This window comes from Vespa crabro, chromosome 2, assembly GCF_910589235.1.
Source record: "Vespa crabro chromosome 2, iyVesCrab1.2, whole genome shotgun sequence".
Classification (NCBI taxonomy): domain Eukaryota; kingdom Metazoa; phylum Arthropoda; class Insecta; order Hymenoptera; family Vespidae; genus Vespa; species Vespa crabro.
In genome coordinates this window covers 16,253,341-16,275,660 of record NC_060956.1, presented here as the reverse complement: position 1 = coordinate 16,275,660, position 22,320 = coordinate 16,253,341, and the positions used below count along the sequence as shown (strand labels likewise).

At 32.6% G+C, this 22,320-nt stretch overlaps 1 protein-coding gene across 11 annotated transcripts; it reads right to left on the bottom strand.

Annotated features, from left to right (window-relative positions):
• Positions 1-3: 3 nt before the first annotated feature.
• On the bottom strand, positions 4-20,832 carry LOC124421771 (organic cation transporter 1-like). 11 transcript variants are annotated; one of them, XM_046957363.1, is made up of 11 exons: positions 20,075-20,830; positions 16,971-17,018; positions 12,849-14,620; positions 10,825-11,208; positions 4,092-4,350; positions 3,929-4,020; positions 3,421-3,624; positions 3,043-3,289; positions 1,989-2,120; positions 1,537-1,912; positions 4-1,164 (listed from the first exon to the last, which is right to left on the bottom strand). In XM_046957363.1, exons 3-11 carry the CDS (start codon positions 12,972-12,974, stop codon positions 939-941), a joined length of 2,046 nt encoding a protein of 681 aa, XP_046813319.1. In that variant the 5' UTR covers positions 12,975-14,620; positions 16,971-17,018; positions 20,075-20,830; the 3' UTR covers positions 4-938. The 11 variants fall into 11 exon arrangements, with proteins under 11 accessions (XP_046813319.1, XP_046813316.1, XP_046813315.1 ...); XM_046957360.1 differs by having other exon boundaries at positions 16,971-16,995; XM_046957359.1 differs by lacking the exon at positions 16,971-17,018 and having other exon boundaries at positions 12,849-13,601; positions 13,892-14,620.
• Positions 20,833-22,320: the final 1,488 nt, after the last annotated feature.

Below are 22,320 nucleotides of genomic sequence, written 5' to 3'. Positions count from 1 at the left end.
GGGTTATTAGATTTCTTCTTATGTATTCTCGCTTTAAGTATTACAAATGAAGAGTATCGAAAATAGCTCGTTCGTTCGATGATTTTCTCCTCGCATTGTAATTTTGATTTGATCAATTCGATGTCGTAAAAAAGAAAAAAAAATGTAAGGGAAGTTTGTCTTTCGTGCAGGTAATCACTCTTGAAGCGACTTTCGAACGTTAAAAATTGTCTTTAAAAGTTATAACTTATCACACTTTTTAATATGGACGAAACCGAAGAGCTATAAACGTTAGTGTGAGTCGAAGTCCTTAATACGAATTTTCCTTATTTATCGCGATGGCTAACTAATCATCTAACGGTCTATAATGTCTCTATACACATAAGTGACGAGTCGATGTCGTTAGAACGTTTTTTTTTTCTTTACGTTTACGTAGAAAAGTATTTTGCTAATTATTAAATTACATATATATATATATATATATATATATATATATATATATATATATATATATATATAAAAGAATTTAATCGTCGAGCAACTCCGCGAATAAACCGAGTTATCCTTCGACAATTTCCATCGATATTTACGATAAATAATAATAACTGCGGTTTTAATATTATATTAGTATAATATCGCGAAGTCCCTCTAGTTTTTTTTTTTTTCATTTTTTCTTTTATTTTGTTGAACGTACGATCTCAGTTCATTCTTTCTGAAAACAACAGACATCGATCTTTGTATCGAAGATGATCGACAAATCGATCGATCTCTTTGTAACGCAGAAACGAAAATACAGGCACACGGGACAGACTTTACAAATGAAACGCATTATATAATATAAATGGAAAAATAAATACAATGCGTGTGCCTATACCGAGGCAAATTATAATACGAAGTTGTAGGAAGTTTTGTTCTTTTAGGAATAACAAAAAAAAAAAGAACAAAAGAGGAAAACGTCCTCATTGTATTTTTCTCAGACGATCTATCTCTTCGTTTGACGACTCAGATATTCTTTCTACATCATCCTTATCCTTTTCTATGTCATCCTTTATCGGTTTTGTTAGTTCCGCTTCTTGACTTTCTTTTTCTGTTTCCGCCATTTTTGTTGCCGCCGAAATTCTTTCTGGTTTTCCGTTTAACAGATATCTAAGTGGCACAGATTCTGATTTTCTTTTTGCATCTTTCCTAGAAGAAAAAATATATCGATTTTATATCTTATGTTTTATTAAATTTTTTATATCTAAATGTATTATTAAAAAATATATTAAAAAGATTGTGTCACAAAATCTACAATTATAATACATACACACACACACACAGATCCTAATTATTTACATAATTAAAATAATAATCTAGATGGACGATGAAGATATACAAAATTGTTTAAATCTAAAGATTATTAATTATTTGAATTTATATGATTAAAATTAAATACGATTATTTCTATAAACGTCTAAGATGTATGGGCATATATTTGAAACTTTCAAGATACCCAATTATCTTGTTGTCACAATAAAATTTATCTAAGTAAATAAATTAATTTGCATAAACACATACGATAGAATAGACACTAACTTTGGTATTATTGGACAAGACCAAAGTTTAAAATCGGCGCCGAAGAGTTCACCTTCCTCGATCGTCTGTGGCAAGTGTATGTTGAGTGTTTCCGGAAGGAAGACGGACGTAAGAGCACCGGCTACACTCAAAGAACCCATTATGATCAATGGTAATACTCTGGAGTAGACAGCAAGATGAACGATGTAAGGAAAGGTGAGTAGGCCGATACCAGCGATGAAAGAGGCAATTCCCATCGCTTGTGACCTTAGCACCGTTGGTAAAAGTTCACCAACGAACACGTAAAAAACAGCGAAGGAAGCTGCGATGCCAAATTTTCCAATCATCGCCAAGCATACCGTCACCCAAACAGCGTCTACTGTGACAGAGGTCAACGAGTGTACAGTGTTCATTGAGAAAATCTGGTTTTTAAATCTAACTATAAAAAGACATACCTTCGGGCACGAACATGCAAGAGACACAGGCAACTCCACCTAGGAGCATTGTTAAACATAAGACCCATCGTCTACCCAACCTGTCCATGGCGTACCATGTGATCACGTATGATGGGATCTCCACGATACCACCTATAAGATCGATTTGAAGAGTTTTTTAATGATCTCTACAGAATTTACTCATTTATTTTCAGAGTATTACGAAATTTATTGAACCTATTAATCATGGTTTTGTATTTACTATCTATTAGAGTCTTATCAGCCTAGTAGATTCCAATAATTAGATAATTATTAGATCAATTCATAAATAAGTGCCGTATTATTGTAATCGATTCTTTACTTCTAACAACAATTATTTATGAATCAACACAATAATTGTTTAATTACACAGATATATTAAACTTTGTTAAATAATTCTTTTTAATTACATAAAACAGTTAGATCTACGATTCGATAAGAAAGAAAATGTTAAAACATTAATGTCTTAATAAAAATAATTTCTCGATACCATCGATACTTGATCTACATATTAAATACTGTTTTATTATATTTTCTATACTATTATATTACTGTTCTATTATATTTCTTCAAGTACAATGTTACTTATTTTATAATTAAATCATTAAATAGTTTTGCAATTATAGAAATTGATTAGACTCTTCAATTGAATGACTTATAATAATCAAATAAAATGGTTAGATCTTATTTGATAAGCAGAGGTATCTCAATACTTGATTATCTCTAAATAAGAAAATTTACTTGATAACAAATGATAGTATATAACGACGAAGCGTCCAGAGAATTGTTCGGGTGTTGATTCTCGGTGAACCCCTTTATACATTGCTCGGTGCGTTCACCGTTTAGATGAATTCGCGTCTATTTCAATCAAGTGTCGGGTACGCGTGTGTCGTCGTTGAAGACGCTATCGCATTATGCAGGCAATATCAGCCGCAACGATGTATGATAAAAACATATTTACAGGCAGACCGCTGTCGTTGTGATAACGAGCACGATCGTATATCAAGGACGAATTATCAAGAAAAGATATCTATACCGATGAAGAAGGCCAGGTAATCGGAGACCCCAAGGTTTGTCGTATTATAAGATAATCCATTATAGACGACAGCATTTGCTACCCAATCGAAGGCAAGAATAAAGAATTTCTTTCTAATATTTGGATTCCTGATGAGGTCCATCGGTGTTGCGGAAGGTGGGGGCGACCTGTTTTCTGCTTCAATATCTAATACGTTTTCGGTGTTTTTTCCGTTGCAAGAGATACCTTGTCTCTTCATTATTTCAACCTGGAAACATCGTAAACGTCTACGAAAAATGTCTGACGATCTTTGGTTTGATTATTTGAAGTGATATTTAAAATCGACAAGTGAAGATTTTCAAAGAGTTTTAGTTTGCTTATTTTCCATCTTGGCATTACCTCCATTTGCCTCAGAAAGTTGGACGGTACCGTTCTGCCGTTGACTTTGGCCATATGCTGAACGATCACCTCTGCTTCGTCTATCCTATTCTTGCTTAGAAGCCATCTTGGAGATTCAGGAATAATCCAGTAATAACTGAAGAGAAGTACAAAGGGTACCGACGTTGCTAATGACAATGTATACCAATGCCTTAGCAAGTAACCCTGAAAAGGAGACGTAAATAATGTTTCAACATTTTCTTGTTCATTAGATTTATTCATTTAGTTCAAAAGATTTATGTATATTCGTCAAACATTTTTAATCAACGAAACGTTCATAAACGATCATAAATTTTGGTGAGATTGTTTAATAATTGTAAGATTTTATTATTTGTCTTCGAACCAAGTTTAACGAGTTAAGATTTTAATTATCTTTTCTTTTTCATGAGATAATACTTAGAATAGAAATAATTGATGTTACACGATAAACAATAAAAATTCATTTTCATTCATGTATTTAAAAACTTACCAGAAGTGCAAGAAGACACATCGCACTAGCGAAGAACATACAGATCACCATACCAGCAAAAGTCCTATATCTTGGACCCATTAATTCTAAAGCTAGAAATACAAGTCATATCAAATAATAATTATGTTGAATAGAATATACCAGGGACAATTAGTTTTATTACCAAGTATAAAAGGTATCTGATAAATAGCAGGAAAAAAGAGGCCATTCACCGTCCTCAACGCCGTGTAGATAACATAGTTAGGACTGAAGCTTGTAGCAATTGAGAAGATAACTTCTAAGAAGAGAATGGCGAAGAAGGCTGTTCTTCTACCCCATTTGTCTGCTATCCATCCAAAGACAACATTACCAAAGAGGCTCCCAACATAGAAAAATGTTGTTGACGTTGAAGGCCACCAACTGTTGTCGCATACCAGGTCTAGCTATGTGGATGCACGATACTGTTAAAATCCTGACTCTAATATATATATTAATCAACTGATTAATTTTTTCTAAGATATGTCTCATTAGCTATGTCCAAATGTTTGATCAATTACATTCTAACGTTTTAGATACCTAACGATTCGCTATATTTTATTGTACGTATATATATATATGTACGTACAATAAAAAATATATATATATATATTTACTGATTAGATTTTAATGGCAAATCAGTTCTTTTTTACTTTACAAAATTTATGTATCAAAGACTCCAGTTATCATGCATGTAATGTAACAGCAAAGAGGACACGAGTCATTGACCCTTATGATTTCATAATTTTTCTCTTCTGTATATGGTGTAGCACACCCGTATGTCAGGAGTCTATTGCTATAAAACAAGTGATAAGATTAGCTCGATCGCTTGTTCGCTGAAGTATGAGGAATATTGGGCAGGTTCAATATTCTATTGGGTTAGAAAGGATCAGTAAGTAAATCAGTTATATTCTTTAATGAGTTTTACAACTCATGCTTTAAGTATTGTAATAGAAATTCGTTTAACAAAAGTTTGTAGAGTAGATGTCTTAACCATACTTTGTTAATAGCTTGGATTAGTTTAATTGGATTGTTATCTTTTATTTAAAATAAACATATACGAACATGCATGTACGTATATAACTATGAATGTTCCATGTAATTAACAAAATATTGTTATAATTTAAACGTTTCTAAACTCTCATAATAAAACAAATAGTCACGTACGCTTATATTTGATACCTATTTAATTACACTTTTTTCTTACAACATCAAATGTCAAAATTAAAAACGAAAACAAAATGAAAAAAACAAAAATCAAATGAATAATTTATTCTATCGTACTCATTGTTATTATTATATATTATTAAATCCTTAATAGTTGTTATCAACTTAATTACACTTTTTCCTAAAACCATTCAAAATCAAGGGTCAAAAATCATACAAAACAATCAAAAATCACTACACTATTATTATTTAATTCTATTATTTAAGGGCTATCAATAAATAATCATATATAGTAGTTTCCTTTTCATGTTTACATTTGTTAATGAGATTGACAAATTACTACACAAAAATATTCACAATACAAAAGAAAATGACTCATCCTGAACGAACAAGAAATATTCAAAGTATAGAAAGAGAATGAAATAGGCACACGTGTGAACTCGATCGTCACACGCATCGTCATTCGTCGATCGTCAATGCAACGTAACGCCGTGATTCGCGGCGATTCGTGGAGAGTCAAAAGAGAAATAGAGAGAGATAGAGAGAGAAAGGAAGAGAGAGAAAGAGAGAGAGAAAGAGAGAGGTTGATGATGCGAGGGTGGAGTGGGGATGATCCTCTCTTCAATGGCGTCTGCCTCGGCTCGCGCGTGCACGCGCGCTCGAAAGCTCGATGGATGATCGCGGTGTCGTCGACGCCATGTATACGTGTGTGCGTGGGTGTGTTTCTTTGTGTGTTTGTGTCGGTAGGCTCCCACAGTGAGAGGTGTCCATCACCCTCCGTTGACAGGAGGAACGTGCCTCGGCCGCTGCCTCGCTGACCCCTCGCCGTCGACCTTTCCAAACTCCCTATTGTCCTTCTCGCTAAACTCGATCGACTCTTTCGCGGCTCGCACGTTTGCACGCCATCGTTTCTTTGCGTAACTCTCTTTATCTTTCTCTCTCTTTCACTTTCTTTCTCTTTTTTTCTTTGTCTTTCTCTTTCGATGTTTTCTTGTCAATTAATTTATCAATTAGTTTAGTTAATTTTCTTAACACGTCTTTAGATATATGAAAAAGAACTTTTACTAGATAGTTATTCGTTTATCGTCTTTAACTAAATTATTAAATTATTATGCATAGTATAGTGATATTTGATTGTTTATTTTGTATGAATTTTGAGAATTGATTTTAGATGTTTCAGGAAAATGTATAATTAATTTAATATTAGGTATTAATAGTGTATAATAATATGTAATCATTATAATGAAAAAGAACGAGCTATCTATTTGATCTTTTGCTACGTATTATTTATGATGTTTTAGGAAAAAGTGTAATTAAATTGCTATCAAATATTAACGATATTTAATGATAAATAATAATAATGAATAAAAATAATAATGAACGAGAATCTGCTTGATTCTTTGCTTTGTATTAATTTTGATACTTGTTTTTGGATGCTTTAGGAAAACATTTAATAATATAGATATCAAATACATCTTATGATAAATATAAAATTGCAAAGTATTAACGATATATTACAATATCAAATAAATATATATAACATATAATAACAATGAGTAAGAACAAGCTATCTCAAGTATGGCCCTTCAAGTGTTAAAGAGATTTTTTTATTATAACAGAAATATGATCTCTATTATCGGATAACATTTCTATAAGAAAGAGAAAGAAAATTTTTTCCTCTCTTATAATCCAAGAAGGACGATCAACGTTGTTCATGAAATATAACACACTCTTTTCTGCATTCGCACATTCAAGCAAAGAAATATCATTTTATTCGTCGGTAAACATATTCAAATAAGCCAAATCTTAATTGAGTGTCTATTAGACCCCAGCAAATAAAGTTTCCCGGTGGGCGTTAATGGGTTTAACACGAACTTTGATTTAAGCAAATTGCCACTCACGGACTTTTAATGTCTGCGTGAAACGCAAAAGGTAAATTGCGTCGGGAAGACAGGAGCACTCGCGTATAATAATATGCTATTGAATTATTGTCAAGGGCAACGTACGCGAGTACACGTAAAGGACGATGGGATATGATGCACACACGTAGATTTTATCACCCTGACACACTTCGAAAATTTTATTGATTTGACCGCGAGTAGGTATATCATAAGGCGATCCCCATGAAAATGCGTCTCTATAGATTACGTATTGATCATGATCGATACTTTCAAAATATTACGTATATTTATTTTGTTCGATGTCCGCAATGTTTGCGATTAAACTACTCATAATCCTCTGTATAGGTAATATGAATTCCACGTAAAATTCTCAGAAAATGAAGTTTACTTTTAAATTATTCTACATTCTAAGACATCGAAAAAGATTAGAAAGGAAGAGAGAAAGAGAGAAGAAAGAACAAGGATGACCGATACGTCAAAATGACATTTCGTGTGGGCTGGTCTGCCTCTGAGCATTGCTTCCGATCCGATGATTTATTATTGTACTCGATTTAGGAGGTTCGCTTTAACTACTTCAGCCAGCATGACACTGCGGAAAGGGTCATTGTCTTTTCCGTGTGTCGACATGTGGCCGGTAAACTCACCGAATGACGACTTCTGAATGACGATTTACAAGTTCTTTCCACATACCTTTAAATATTTTATAAGTTTTTAAAAAATATAACAAAATCAATATTGATTCGAAAAATATAAATATTAAATCACAATTATTAAAAACTAATTAAGTTAAGAACTCATAACAATGATTAATCGTTACGAGTAATTTCGTGCAAAAATTGTTTAAAGTATAAGCATTCGTCAAATTGGTTTCAATCAGCACAATCACGTATGTACGTTAATAAAATGGTTGGAATGTAGAAAAGTGTAAATTGTTGCACAACTCGTCGTTTCTCGCAAACGATATTTTATTGGATTTCGTAACCGATCTTAACTTACAATTAGACTTAAACCGATCAATTGCACCTTGGTCATTTTTTTTTTCGTACCTCGAAAGGATTGCCGAACGAGTCAAGTTGATCGTTATTAATTAAGATGATTAACGTTTCGTTTCGATCGTTTTCCAATGCGGGAAGGAAGAAAGCGATGCGTTTAACGTTACGAAGGGGTGGTTAACGTATCACGAAGCACTTTGTACGGTAGAAAGTGAGAGCGATGAAGAACGGAAAACGGAAGGACAGGATTTGCCTCGATGGCTCTTTGCGTCATGTGTCTGCGTAAATCCGGAGCGTGTAAATACGCGGTAATATACCCTCTGCATTGCTAGAGCCGGTAGGAGTTAGCGCTAGCAAATTCACCTACCACGAACTGGAACAAACGGCCCCATTTTTTTTTAAACGATCCATTTAAAAAAAAAAAAACGTTCCTTCGAATTTCATTCATCAACATGGATATATTCGATCTATATAATAGAACAATTAACAAATGTTTTTTAATCTTCGTTCATTAAATGTAAAAATTAAATGTGTATTCGTATAATTAAAAAAAATTAAGATTTTTATCAATGTTTCTAAAGGATATTCTAAAGCATATTATTATATAAATAATATATATATATATATAGTACATCCCCCTCCCAAATTGTTGTCAATAAGAATTAATATTTTTCTTTTTTATTTAATAATTATATATAAGAAAAAAGATATGGAAAAATAATTTTCATTGAAATAATTTAAAGACGAATGTTAAATTATCAGTTGTTATTTCTGTGAAAAGAAGTATCTAACGAAAGTTTAAAATTGGCGTCTAGCAGTCTGGCTGCTATGGCAAAGCAGTATCACGCGAAATATGTGGGGACATATACCCTCGACATAGGCAGAGAGTAGTAAGCAGCGTTGTGCGAGGCGTTTGATGTTACATATCACATGACCGGATGCGGGGGTAGGTAAATTGGTCGGCAATTGCTGACGCCACCAGAGCTGCAACCTATCGGCCAGTCACTCTGTTGCTCATCAACCTTGTTCACCTGTTGACATTCTTTCTCTTTCTCTCTATCTTTCATTTTTCTTTAGAAATTTCCTTTTCATTGCTTTTCATTCATATCTATAATCAACTAGACATTCCATCTTCAACGTAAGTTAACGTTAGACGTTACTTCTTCTAAGAATCATTTGTGCATTCGTGGATGTCATTGACCACCTGTTGAATTTTACATCGATCTGACTCTATCTCTGTGACTTTTTCTTTTTCGCTCTTATTAATGCCCAATGACATATTTGTTTTTAATGTCGATATTGGAATACTTATTATTTGGATCTTTAAACTGTGTTAAATAACATTTAAAAGTTATTGCTTACTCATTGACTAGTACTTACATTGATAATTATATTTTTATATTGTTTCGTGAATTGTTCACATAGAATTTTATAAAAAACGTATTGTGGAAAAATAATATATTAATTAGAATATAAAGTGTATAAATTTGGATTATATGTGCAATGATGTTTTGTATTTTTCAATTTTACGCGTTTTTGAACGATGCGAATATGAGAACGGTGCAGTTGGAATAATTGATTCCATCTTGACATTTAGAAAATATCTTTATCTCTCGAGTTTTCGCGATCACGCAGCAAAAAATGTAGTAAAGTGAGAAAAAGAGAGGAAAAGAGAGAGAGATAGATAGAGAGAGAGAGAGAGAGAGAGAGAGAGAAAAGAGAGAGAGAGAGAGAGAGAAAAGGAGAACAGTCGTAGATCCTCGACCCCGCGAGTTATATTTCTTGTTGCGCTAATAGCTTGTAGCCACCGTGTGTTGTCTAATTGTGACAACTTAATAACCGCGTTAATAGACACTTATAAGATATGGCCACGTGACCGCGAACTTTTCTTAAGCATGGAGTTTCTCAAAATGTATCTACGTATTTAAATGCATGAAATATGATGAGACCCTCTTTTAAGTTTTCTTCTTAAGTTTTCTTTTAAGTTTTCTTTTAAGTTTTCTTTTCTTTTAAGTTTTATTATTATTTCTTATTTAAGTTTTAATATTTCGTTTGAGATAGGAGAAGCCTGAATTAATTTTACAAATTTGCATAAATTTTTTCATTTCAACGAGCTTATTTGTTCCTTTCTCGTGATATAAAGTTGAAGTAAATAAAAATATTTGTTTGATGAACAGAAGATTTTAATCAGCTGATTTTAGTATATCGTTATGATTAATTAATTTGTTTAATTATCATTCGATCAAGTTAAGGTGAAATAATTTATCGATAATTTATGAATATCCAGAAAGATGTTCAACGATGTTCACAAGAGAAATAAAGTACATTGAGGCCAAAGGCCAAGGCAAAGTAGGTCGTGAAACCCGATGCTCTACGGAGAAGAAATTTGACGTTGACAATTACCAAGACGTGGTAGGAGTATTATGCAAATAGCATGACTGACCAACGACGAGAAACCAAGTAAGAAGCAGTCAACCAACTTCATCTCACAATTTTATATTTACCATGATGTACCTTCATAAAATATAACGACAATCATTTAATAATTAATGGTCTAATGACCATAATCTAAAAGGGTTGACTACTCAATTAATAAATTATTCTTCGGATTAACTCGTTAGTAGTCGTTAATCGGGATTACTTAGTATTACGCTTACTCAGAAGATATAAATGTTACCTGGAAAGGAAAATTACTGACGGTTTCAGAGAAAACTTATTCATACTTTGATTAAAAAGGATGTCATTTGTAAAATTTACATGCCATGAAATCAAAAAAGGAACCAAAAGAAATTTCTAATAAAAGAGAGAAAGTCAAGTTTACCTCTGTGACGAGGGTGCTGTCATAATCCTTGTTATCATAAATCCAACCGTGTTGGCATTTGTTGACTGGCCAATAAGGATCACTGACAGGAGGTGGTGGTAATCGGTTCGTGGGATGAAAGGAAGATGTCGAGGAAGGTGACGTGGTCGAATGCGAGTCCATCGTGTTGCTAGAATTTTGCGATATCCCACGTCGCAACCACGATTCGATGATCTCTGTATAATTGACGTCGTACATTTGACATTTCGAATAAACTCTCCTACCGTCCGACTTCATAGAGTATGGCAAAGATAGAGCTTTCTTCTCTTCCAAGGTCATCAGACCCGTCAAGTTCTCCAATTCTGGTATTTTACACCAATGTTCTGGCGAGGCACTCACGAACACCTATTTAGAAATATTTAAAAGAATTTTTCTAATTCTAGTTAACGATGTTATTTTTTCAAATGATTCTAATCATTAACTTTAATCGTTTATTACGATCTTCAATCATAATCTTTCCAAAATATTATGTAATATCTACAATTATTTTGTACATACTATATATTCGCTAAAAATAATTTGTTTATCTTTTATACGTTGCAATCATCCCATATATTCTTATTTTGAATTTTTTCCACGTGAATCTTTGATCTTTACGAATTCAAAGGAAGTAGAACTGTTCAAGAGATAAATAGATAAGTCTCTCACACAGGATAGTTTATTAAACGAAATGATTATATCTCTTAGTCTCATGCGACTGATCGATGAAGCTCTTTGAAAGCGTGCAACGTCTGATGCAGCTGTGCAAATAAATATTGCTACTAAAAAAAATATTAGCATTCGCCGGCACGTTTCAAATATCGTATGCATCGATGAGACGATTCTAATTCTAGTTTATGTCTCGAGCAATGAGATTTGCGCTTGAGTGATGACTATTGGAAAAAGGCTATTCGCGTTTGCAAGTTTTCTTCTTTTTGTTGTTTATTCATTGTTTATTATACTCAAAGCCAAAAATAATGAGGAAAATTTTCTGAAAAATCTCTAATGATTTTTTTACATTTGACAATTTAAAGAAACATATCATTTTATTTAGGAAGATAACGTAATTTCATATTTCTTAAATATAATAATAAAATACTCTTTGCGTCCTTTTTTGTTCAATAAAAAATGTGTACATCGTTATTTAAAAATTAATCGAGAAACGATCGAATCTGCAAACGTTATCGAAAATAAAATTAAAATAAATAATTTGCGAAATGTAAATGGAAATATGATTTACGACGAATATTGTTATCATCAAATTTTTTATATCTATATATTTTTTTATTACGATTGGCTTATATACAAAAAATAATAAGAAATGATATAGTTGCGAATTTTCGGCTGAAATTTAAGGAAAAATATAAGTATATTTTTCAGCTAGTACACAAACTAGAACATATACAACTGTATATACAACGTAGACGCATGTGATCGATATGGTCTATTCGATATATCGAACTATATTTAGCCTGGAAGAATTTCCTTCGACGTAGATTAGGATATTTAACATTGCTTACGTAAAAACACTAATAATATCAAGCTTGAATATTAACGGTTGGATTGATTGAGGGCAAATCAGATATTGTTCGAAAGGCGACGGTAAAATCGGTCGGAGTTAAATTGAAAAGAAAGAAAGATATCATCATTGATTAATAAATGTTTCAATATAATTAAAAGTTTCAATATTCATTTCATGAAATAAAGAAATATAAAAATGAGATATAAGAAAATTTAAACCTAACATTTTATATATCATGTTTGCATGATCGCTTTGACTCTTTATATTAAAATATAAAACAAATTTACTTTATATACAAACAATATATAAAGATCTTCTGGCGGAGAATAAAAAAAGAAAAGAAAAATAAAAGAAAAAGAAAAAAAAATAAAGAAATTAATCGAACAAATTTTGTGTGCATCAAGATAATCCAATTTGTTCGTTCGATTATTAAACGAAATGATAAATATAAAATAAAAAGGAAGTTCTAAATGAGGGTACTTACTTGCGAGAAGGCCAGGAAAGCAGCCGGAAGAGTTGCAGGTATACATAGGAGATAATACATGATGTTTTGATATCGGCCCTTCTCTCCCACGTGTAAAAGCACCTCGTCGAAGTCGATCGAGCTCATCTTTCCAACGCTGCTGGCACTCCGTCGCGCTTCAACAGCGTCAGTGTGACGATGACGACGACGACGACGACGTGGACAACGGCGAGGATAGCTCGGCACGATGAGACGTGGTTCACGTGGTGTCCCTTCGAATTACACGGCATGACCGCCGTAGCTCATCCTCATACCGAAGATGGCCACACGATTCGAACAATTTTCGTTTTTCTTGTCTCTCTCTCTCTCTCTCTCTCTCTCTCTCTCTCTCTCTCTCTCTCTCTCCCTTCTATCTTTTTTTTCTTTCTTTTTTTTTCTACGATATCTTCTCTATCGAGAAGGAAACACTTTTTTCAGCTTTTTTTTAAAGCACTCGCTGTAAAAAAGTCGAGGGAACGTCCCGAATTTAGAAAAAACTTCAAGTTCCTTCGAAATCTCTCCTGCCTTTTATCTCTCATTTCGAATTCTAAGAAAAATCAAACTTTTATACTCTTTTATCAAGAATTAAAAAACCCGTGGGAAGCTCCGAACGCTGTTAGCTATCACGTCTGATCAGTGCTCGGTCTCGTCTACTTTCGAGACACTCTTCTTCTACGCAAGAACGAATGTATCTTCTTCTTCTTCTTCTTCTACTTCTTGCTTTGAGACGACGATCTACGAACAAACGTCGATCGATGCTCATTCTCCCATAATCCACTATCTTCCCTTTTATTTATTTCTATCGATGATATCAACCGTGATAATTTCAATACGTAACATCAAACGAAACATCTCGTAGAGAATTTGAAATTCATTAAATAAAAAATTAATCTTTTCTTAGATCGACCTCACTAATGAGTTGCGAGATGCCGTATCTGAGAATGCACTTCACACTTATCAAAAAGAAAAAAGGAAAACAAAAAAAAGAACAAACACAAGTAATTCTAATTTCAACGTAAACTCACCGGCTGCTTTAATTAGGAGAAAGGAAGGTCACTTCGGTCATTTTTGCTTTTTCTCACTCGCGATATCTCATGACGTGTAATACGCGGCTGGCTGAGCTTTATGCTTGGTGAATCAAAGTGTCGTCTGTCGAGGTCGTCCTCGTCTTTCTTCTTCTTCTTCTTCTTCTTCTTCTTCTTCTTCTTCTTCTTCTTCCTTTTCCTCTTCCTCTTCTTCTTTTTCTTCCTCTTCCTTTTTCTCTTTTTCGTCGTCGTTGTCGTTGTTGCACTGCTTCCACGTGTCAGATATATGCAAAGATACGTATATATATATGTGTGTGCATATATATATATATATATATATATATATATATATATATATAAGAAAAAATCGAACTTGAAGGATCGAGAGTTGCGCGCGCGCACGCGCTAAGGATCTCGAGTTAAGACAAAGTCGATTTCCGATTGGTGCCTAGTCAAGAGCTGAGCTGTCCTGTTCGCACAATGATCAAAAAACGCGTGCATTTCTTTTTATACGTAAGCGGCTTCTACAAATCAACCATTACCGGAGAAGACCGACACTCTTCTGATTCTCTCCTGCATCATCTTCGATGACGTTGTCTCGGTAGCTGCCGACACCCACCACCACCACCTCCACTACCACCTTCTTCTCCTCCTTCTCTTCCTCCTCTTTCTCCTCTTCGTTCCTCAGTTCCAACGTAAGCAAAGCCCGTTCGTCGCTCTTCCGCTTTTCTGAAAGCAAATCGTCCTTTTCCTGTGTTTCTTTGATCGTTCGACCGGTTGATCAGAGGTACTCTACTCTATAAACCTATTTTTCTAAGATTCTTACAACCCTCATCTAATCTCTCTCTCTCTCTCTCTCTCTCTCTCTCTCTCTCTCTCTTTTGCTCTTTATACTTCTCTTTCTATTTCTTAAGCGTTTCATTTTAATGTCAGATAAAAGAGAAGATTCTGAGGACAACAAATTTAGTTGATTAAGAATTTCAAAGTTTTCTTATTGGATGAATCTTTTTGGAAAATCTATTATTGCCCTCTTAAGTAAAAAAATAACCTAATTATTTTATAATTAGGTTGGAAATATAAAATCGTTTGATAAATTTTATTGTAGAATTTATTACGTAAATATACGATATACGACGTTCAATCTACAAACTATTGTAGTGAATATTTTTTCTATAAAATATTATGGAAGATATTATCTGCTGGTTATATCAATTTGTTTAATTAAAATATTCAGAGATATCACTTTATCAATCAATAAATATTTCATATCAAGAAACAAAAAAATTCGAATTTTTTAAAGCATTTACGTTATAGAGGCTAATGCCAATAATTTAACACGTATTTAATCAGAACATTATATTATGCAAATTAATGTTATTCTCTGTTTTCATATCTCTTGATTGAACATTAAATTAACGATCATGATTGAGAATGTTAAAGGATCTAATTTGCACGACGTAATAAAAATTAAAGCTTTCGGCGAGAGATAAATCGTACTATTAATCATGATTGCATAAATATATGTTCTTACGTGTTGCACAAATGAAAAAAAATCAAAAGACATTAAAAGTCAAAATTTTAGTTAAAATTAAGTTAGAAAAGGACTCTTTGATCTGACTTAAACGAAAATTATTTTATTTATCAGTATTAGAAAATAAACTAACATCTTAGATCAAGTTATCATTCGTAAATATTAATCGTAAACGCGTACGAATGCGTCGTAAATTAGAGACGTTTCTCGTGCGTGATTCGCACTCCGTTTATATAGGTATGTATATATATATATATCCACACATATGTATCTATGTATAGACCTCTACGCCTTTTTATTGTTTTCATTTAAAACTCGACTCGCGTGTGTGTCGCGTGACGATTCTAATACGAACTACGACGACTATTAAGTAGTCAGAGACTAAGAGAATCGAAAGGGGCAACAAATGGTGTACGATAATTGTTCTTTCCCTTTAATGTGATTGAATGTTAGTGAAAATTATATTAAAATTATCTTTCATGCACATACATACATACATACATACATACATACATACATACATACATACATACATACATACATACATACATACACACACACACACACACACACACACACAAACACAGAGTGAGAGAGAGAGAGAGAGAGAGAGAGAGAGAACACGGAAAGATGTATTACAATGAAAAAATTGTAAGGATTTTTTTTACTCCCTTTTTTATATATATGTATATATTTTACTACATATATATTTTTTTTGTTAAAGAACGCAATTTTCTAATCGTTCAACCGAAATTTTAATTCCTCCAGAGAGAGAAAGAGCTAAGCGTTGCGAAACTGTGGCCAGCTAATGCGAAGTGATAATGTAACCCTCCCTCTATCATTCATTTAAATGGCTCCTATCTGTTCGTCCGCTTCGCAAATATTATTTGCTGGCACAATATCTCTGATCGTAATGAATTTAATGATCATCGATATGTTGCGAAAAGAGAAAGCTTAAATAACTTAGATAGATTTGAATAGAAAAATGCATTGATTGATCGATAACTCTTATCTATTTGAATATGTTTTTCATTTGATGTTATATTTTTTTTATTATTTTGAAATAAATATTTTTTTTCTATCGCAATTAATCATGAATTTTTTTTCTATTTTAATTAAGAATTAAAAATTTTATTTTCTTTTTTTCATTATTTTAAATTTATATTGTATTCTTACAAGGAAGAAATTATAGCAGATTGTGTAATTTGTCAGGCAACTGTACCAAATGCATAAAATCAAATCAAAGTGAATGAACTTCCGTCTAATTTTCGACGTTCTCTAACTTTCCTATTATATCGAATTATTAAATTATTTTATCGTTATTCTAATACATTATAAGAAGTTATCTATTTAAGTACATTTTTTATTTTTATTTTTATTTCAGTTGTTTATCATTGTTCATAACTGCGACAAACGAAATTAATAATAATATATTTACTTAATAAAGTATACGTCTTAATGTTTATTTATCTTGATAAGAAAAAAATCTAATCATTTCAGAGATATTTTTTATCTGCAGAGATTTAAGTTTACAGTGAGAGAACATACCTCGAAGAATCTTCAAATGTCGTTTCTGTAACGATACGAAACATCGATCTATTAAATAAACAAAACTATTGTTGTTAAAAACAATTCATTCTTTCAAAGATTATGAAATTTTATTATGCATAACTTCCTTTTAGCTTTTGTTTCTTATCGATCGAAAATATAATAAGAGAGAAAAAAAGAGATAGAGATAGATAGAGAGAGAGAGAGAGAGAGAGAGAAAATCGATAAAAAAATCGAGGAAAAAAAATAAAGACTCGAGAGATAAGACGCGAGTGCACGTAGAAATGCAGAGAGACTGAAAAGTGCATAGCGAGATGGATATAACTCAATGCATTGGTGAATTCGTGTGCATGTGTATATGTATTTACGTATTTGTGTGTATATATGTAGTGACACAGAAAGATAGAAGAAGAGGAAAGAAGAATAAGAAGATTCCTTGCTGGTAGACTTTAAATTAAGACTGTCACGATATCGCCGATGATTTAGACGTTTAGCAATAAGTCCGTTCGTTGTTTTACGTCAAAGTTGCGCAGTAATAATGAGAACTTGGTCAATGTTAAAAAAAATTAATCGATCGGGAGCAAACGACTTATCGTTTTAATATTTTCAAATGATATCGGTGTATCTACAAAGATATCACACCACTTGGTCTATTAAATAAATATAGACGCAATATTACTATATTATCGCCCATATAAATATAAACGATAATATTAGAGAGTAAACAACAATATTATTGTTGAATTTAAATTATCATATTTATTTGATCATAGTGCAATTCTGTTTATATTGAAATTAGTCGTCAAATAGTTGCAGATAATATTGATATTTAATTAAAAAAATAAATTGTGATAATAATGAAATTTCGTATAATATAATTTACGATCAGTGATTTTGATTAATTCAATATAATTTATCGACGCCGAAAAAATATTTATTAATATCATAAATATCATTTATCAGGATTTTTCCATATTTTTTTATCGATGTTTTCGTTCCGAATTAACGCACAAAAGTGAAGGTTCCATTGTATAAACAATTAAATTAAAATTTTTACGATATCGTTTATTTGTTTATAACTCTTCGTTGCGTTATTCTGATAAGAATAGTCAACGATTCGAATTTTGCGACGCTATTCCAAGAAAGATCTTAATGAATTTGCAAAGTAATACAATAAACGAACAACAACAAGAAAGAAAGAAAAATTATTTGAACAGAAGATCATAAAACGATAAGACATAACTAAAAGAGATAACGTTATTTCTTTCTATATCTTTCTATTTTTAATTCAATGAAGAAACTAGAAAATCTTCGAAGAATCTTTACAATAAAAATATATGCAAAAAATACATACATTTATACATTTTTTTGTTATTATATAACAGATATAAAAAGAAATATAATGAAACAGAAATTTCGTTAATATGATAATAAATAAAATTTTGATAATAAGAATACATATAAAAAAGATTTTATTTTATTTTATTCATAATTTCTATTTAAGACGATCGAAGAATGAATCAAGGATATTTGATGTAAACACATAATTTGTGTTTGTATGTGTGTATTTGTGTGTGATGCCCACTCGATGTGATCCAAGCAAAAATGTTTTTACTACACTTCTACATATTATAGTATTATATGTAGTAGTGAATAAAAATAACTCGTCTTATAGATACATTATTGTTTTTGTTGTAGTAATCACATAACTATTATTATTACATATATTCTTCACTGATCAATTCATAATATAATATATACGAATGTATGTATACATATATATGAAAAATATATATGTATTTGACACAGATAAAATGCATCTACATAGCTTCGTGGTTGCAGTGGGACTGCCGTTGCCTCTAATCTAACATTTAAATATATATATATGTTTGTGTGCGTGTGTATTATATGTTTAAATATATATTATATGTAAATTATAAATATATATTACATATATATAATAATAATAATAATTATTATTATTATTATTGTTAGTAGTAGTAGTAGTAATAACTGGAAAATAGCAGAAATGATTTAATACTTATATATGTTTTTGTATATATTCATACGATACTATATCTTTCTTTATCGCTAATATTGTTATCTCTAACGTGAACGAAAATAGGATGAATTTAAGCACTTTATTAGATAGAAAAGCACTTGTCATCTTAATATTGTGGCTTTATAATAAAAAAAGAAAAAAAAAGAAAAAAAAAGAAAAAAAAAGATAAGAAAGCATCAAATGTCTTATACCGACAAGTTTTTAAACGTAAAGTTGCGAAAAAAAATGTTTTCATTGTCTCTTAATCATTAACGAAACCTCTTGGAGATATCGACGAACATCTTTTCTTGAAATATAAAAAATTTCAGAAAAGAAAACAAAAAGGTGAGCTTATCGTTGTTTTCATTTAAGAAAAATACGAAGCAGTCTTGGCGATCCTCTTTCAAGGAAGAGTAACCCTAAACTCCGGGTCGCGGCAACGCGAATGTGCTCTCGTGCACGCGTGCACTCTCATTGTTCGTTAGAATTACGAGTGACGTCACGGGTGCAAACAATGTCATCCCACTTCGCACGCCTTCGCTTCTCTCTCTCTCTCTCTCTCTCTCTCTCTCTCTTTCTATTTCCCTCTCTCTCTCTCTCTTTTCCAATTCGTTTCGTTTGCAATCTCTCTGTTTAATTTCTTCTCGCTTTTTTATTCTTGTTTACTCATCTAGTACAGCGTGGACAGCTCGTCTAGATACTTTTCCTTTTCTAAGAAATCGCGTCTTCTAATCTTTTTTTTTTTCAAAAAAAAAAAAAAAAGAGAAAATAAATAAAACAAAGCAGAAGAAAAATATTAGATCTAAACGCATATTATTGCACTTACATCTCACGAAATTCTTTTAAATGTGAATGATTTTTTCTTTGATAATATGTTGTTCTTTTTTTTTCCACGTATTAACCAATGAACATAATTAATTAATGAAAAAAATCTTGACGAAATATCAATATGTAAATTTTGTATATACTTCGTCAAAATTTGTTTGTCCTGTATGAAGAAGAAGGAGGAATCTTTTAAGTATTTTGAAATATTTAGAAGAAAAAGGGATTAATTTTTCAATACCTTTTTCGCGTCTTGATAGACCACCACGACCACCACGACCACCACAACCAACAATACCACCACAACTACCTGTGTTCTCTGTCTCTTTCCTTTTTTCCCTCTCCTTCTCTCTCTCTCTCTCTCTCTCTCTCTCTCTCTCTCTATCTATTTCTATCTCTTTATCTCTCTCTCTCAACCCTTTTATTTCTTGCTATCCTCTTCCTTCAGGTGGAGTTTCTTCTGGAGTGTGTGGTCGTGTGCGATGGTGACAGAAGCTACCGCGGTATATTGTACAACCGGCGTTACTATACGACGAGTCGCATGAACGCGCACGCATTTAACGCGGCACTCGGAAGTTCGGTGGAAGCCACGAACACTCTTCAGCGAATCAATCGAATCACTGCACCGTCCAACATCCGGCCACCTCCGTGTTGACTCAACGTATCGATCAGGGCCTTTCTCTTCCTCTTTTTCTGTTTCAACGATTCTCTTAAGAATCACTTTTTTCACCCCTTAACTAAGGCAATCCTTTGAGAAATCTTCAAAACTAATTCATGCCACCGTACTCCTATATATATAGATATCCTCTTCTCAAACGCGTTTACTTAATCCCAGTCACGTGGTACCAACCACCCTCTGGTAACAACCCTTATCTTCTCTTCTGTTTCTCTGTCTCTCTCTTTGTTTCTCTCTCTCCCTCTCTCTCTCTTTGTTTCTCTCTCTCCCTCTCTCTCTCTCTCTTTCTTTCTCTCTCTCTCTCTCTCTCTCTCTCTCTCTCTCTCTTCATGAACAGAAAAATCACGATGATACCAGCTAAAAGGAGTAAGTAGCCTCCATCGCGAACTGAAACTGAAGCAACGGTGTCGCAAGGGGTCCGTGGTATCCCGTCCTCCTATCTATCATTTCGAGGCCCCCTCTCGTACCCTCTCTCTGACTCCCTCTCTATCTCCTCTCTTCCTTGATCACTCATATTCTCTCTCTGTCTCTCTCTCTCTCTCTCTTTCTCTCTTTCGTGACTCATGATGCTATGTCCTCCTTCTCTTTTCTTCTATCTCCCTCTCCTTTTCATTCCTCGCCATCGACACATCCTCTCCTTCCTCCTCCTTTCTCATTCTCTCTCTCTCTCTCCCTCTCTCTCTCTCTCACTCGCTCTTCCCTCTTTGGTTGGCCCTCATCGCACCGACACGCTCGACTATCTCGACTATTAATATAAAAAGGGGTTCCTCGACACTCGCCGCCCGGTAATTGTGCGGCAAGCCGAGTACGGAGCACTCTCGCCGATTTAGATTTCCACGCCGGGCTTGGAACCCTTTTTCGTGTCCCACCACGAACCTAGCTCGTAGTAACCACTCTCTGTCTTGCTCCTTTTCTCTCTCTCTCTCTCTTTCTCTCTCTCTCTCTCTCTCTCTCTACTTGCCCAATAATGAATATCTCTGATACTTTCTTCTTCTTCTCCACCTTCTCTTTCTCTTCTTGTTTCTTTTCCCTTTGACCATTCTTTCTCACCACCTTTCGACCAACTGAATGTCTCTTCCACTCCAATCACAGTTACTATAATATACTGTCGTTACTCCCTTATCCTCTTCCTACATTTCCTCTTTCGTTTTCTATGAAGTGAAGATGAAGATATAGGACGAATTAAAGATGTGTAAGAAGATAGAGAAAAAATGTTACCGATTATGGAATCATGTAATTACTTTTTACTGTTGTAATTATGATAAAAAAGATTATTAGGAATAGGACTATATCTCTAATTAATAATTAATTATAAGTCTTATTTATTTATTAAAAATTGATTGTCATTCTCTAATTTGTTAGAAGTAATTTGTAACTTATTATTATTTTAGATTTTATTCCAAACAAATTATAATTATCCATTTTGAATAACAATAGTCATTATACTCTTTTAATTCTTTACATTAAAAAAAATATTTTACCTATCACGTTTTATTGATAATTAATGGAGTTGTTTTTAGTTCGATAAATGTACGATTTTAATACATATCGATATATGTTAATGCTTTATAAAAATGTAGTATTTCTCTCTTTCTTTCTTCTTCTCTCTTTTTTTTTAATGATATTTTAATCCTCTCTAAATCGTATATTTCAAATTATTGGAAAAGCATCGGGCGTACTTGGGAATTTAAGCTTTGAAGGCAATATTTTCACCATAATGAACGTAATGGTTACTCGGAATCGGAATTTCATTCGAGTTGTATTTTACGATCCGAATATTTTATGATTATTTATACATACGAAGAAAAACT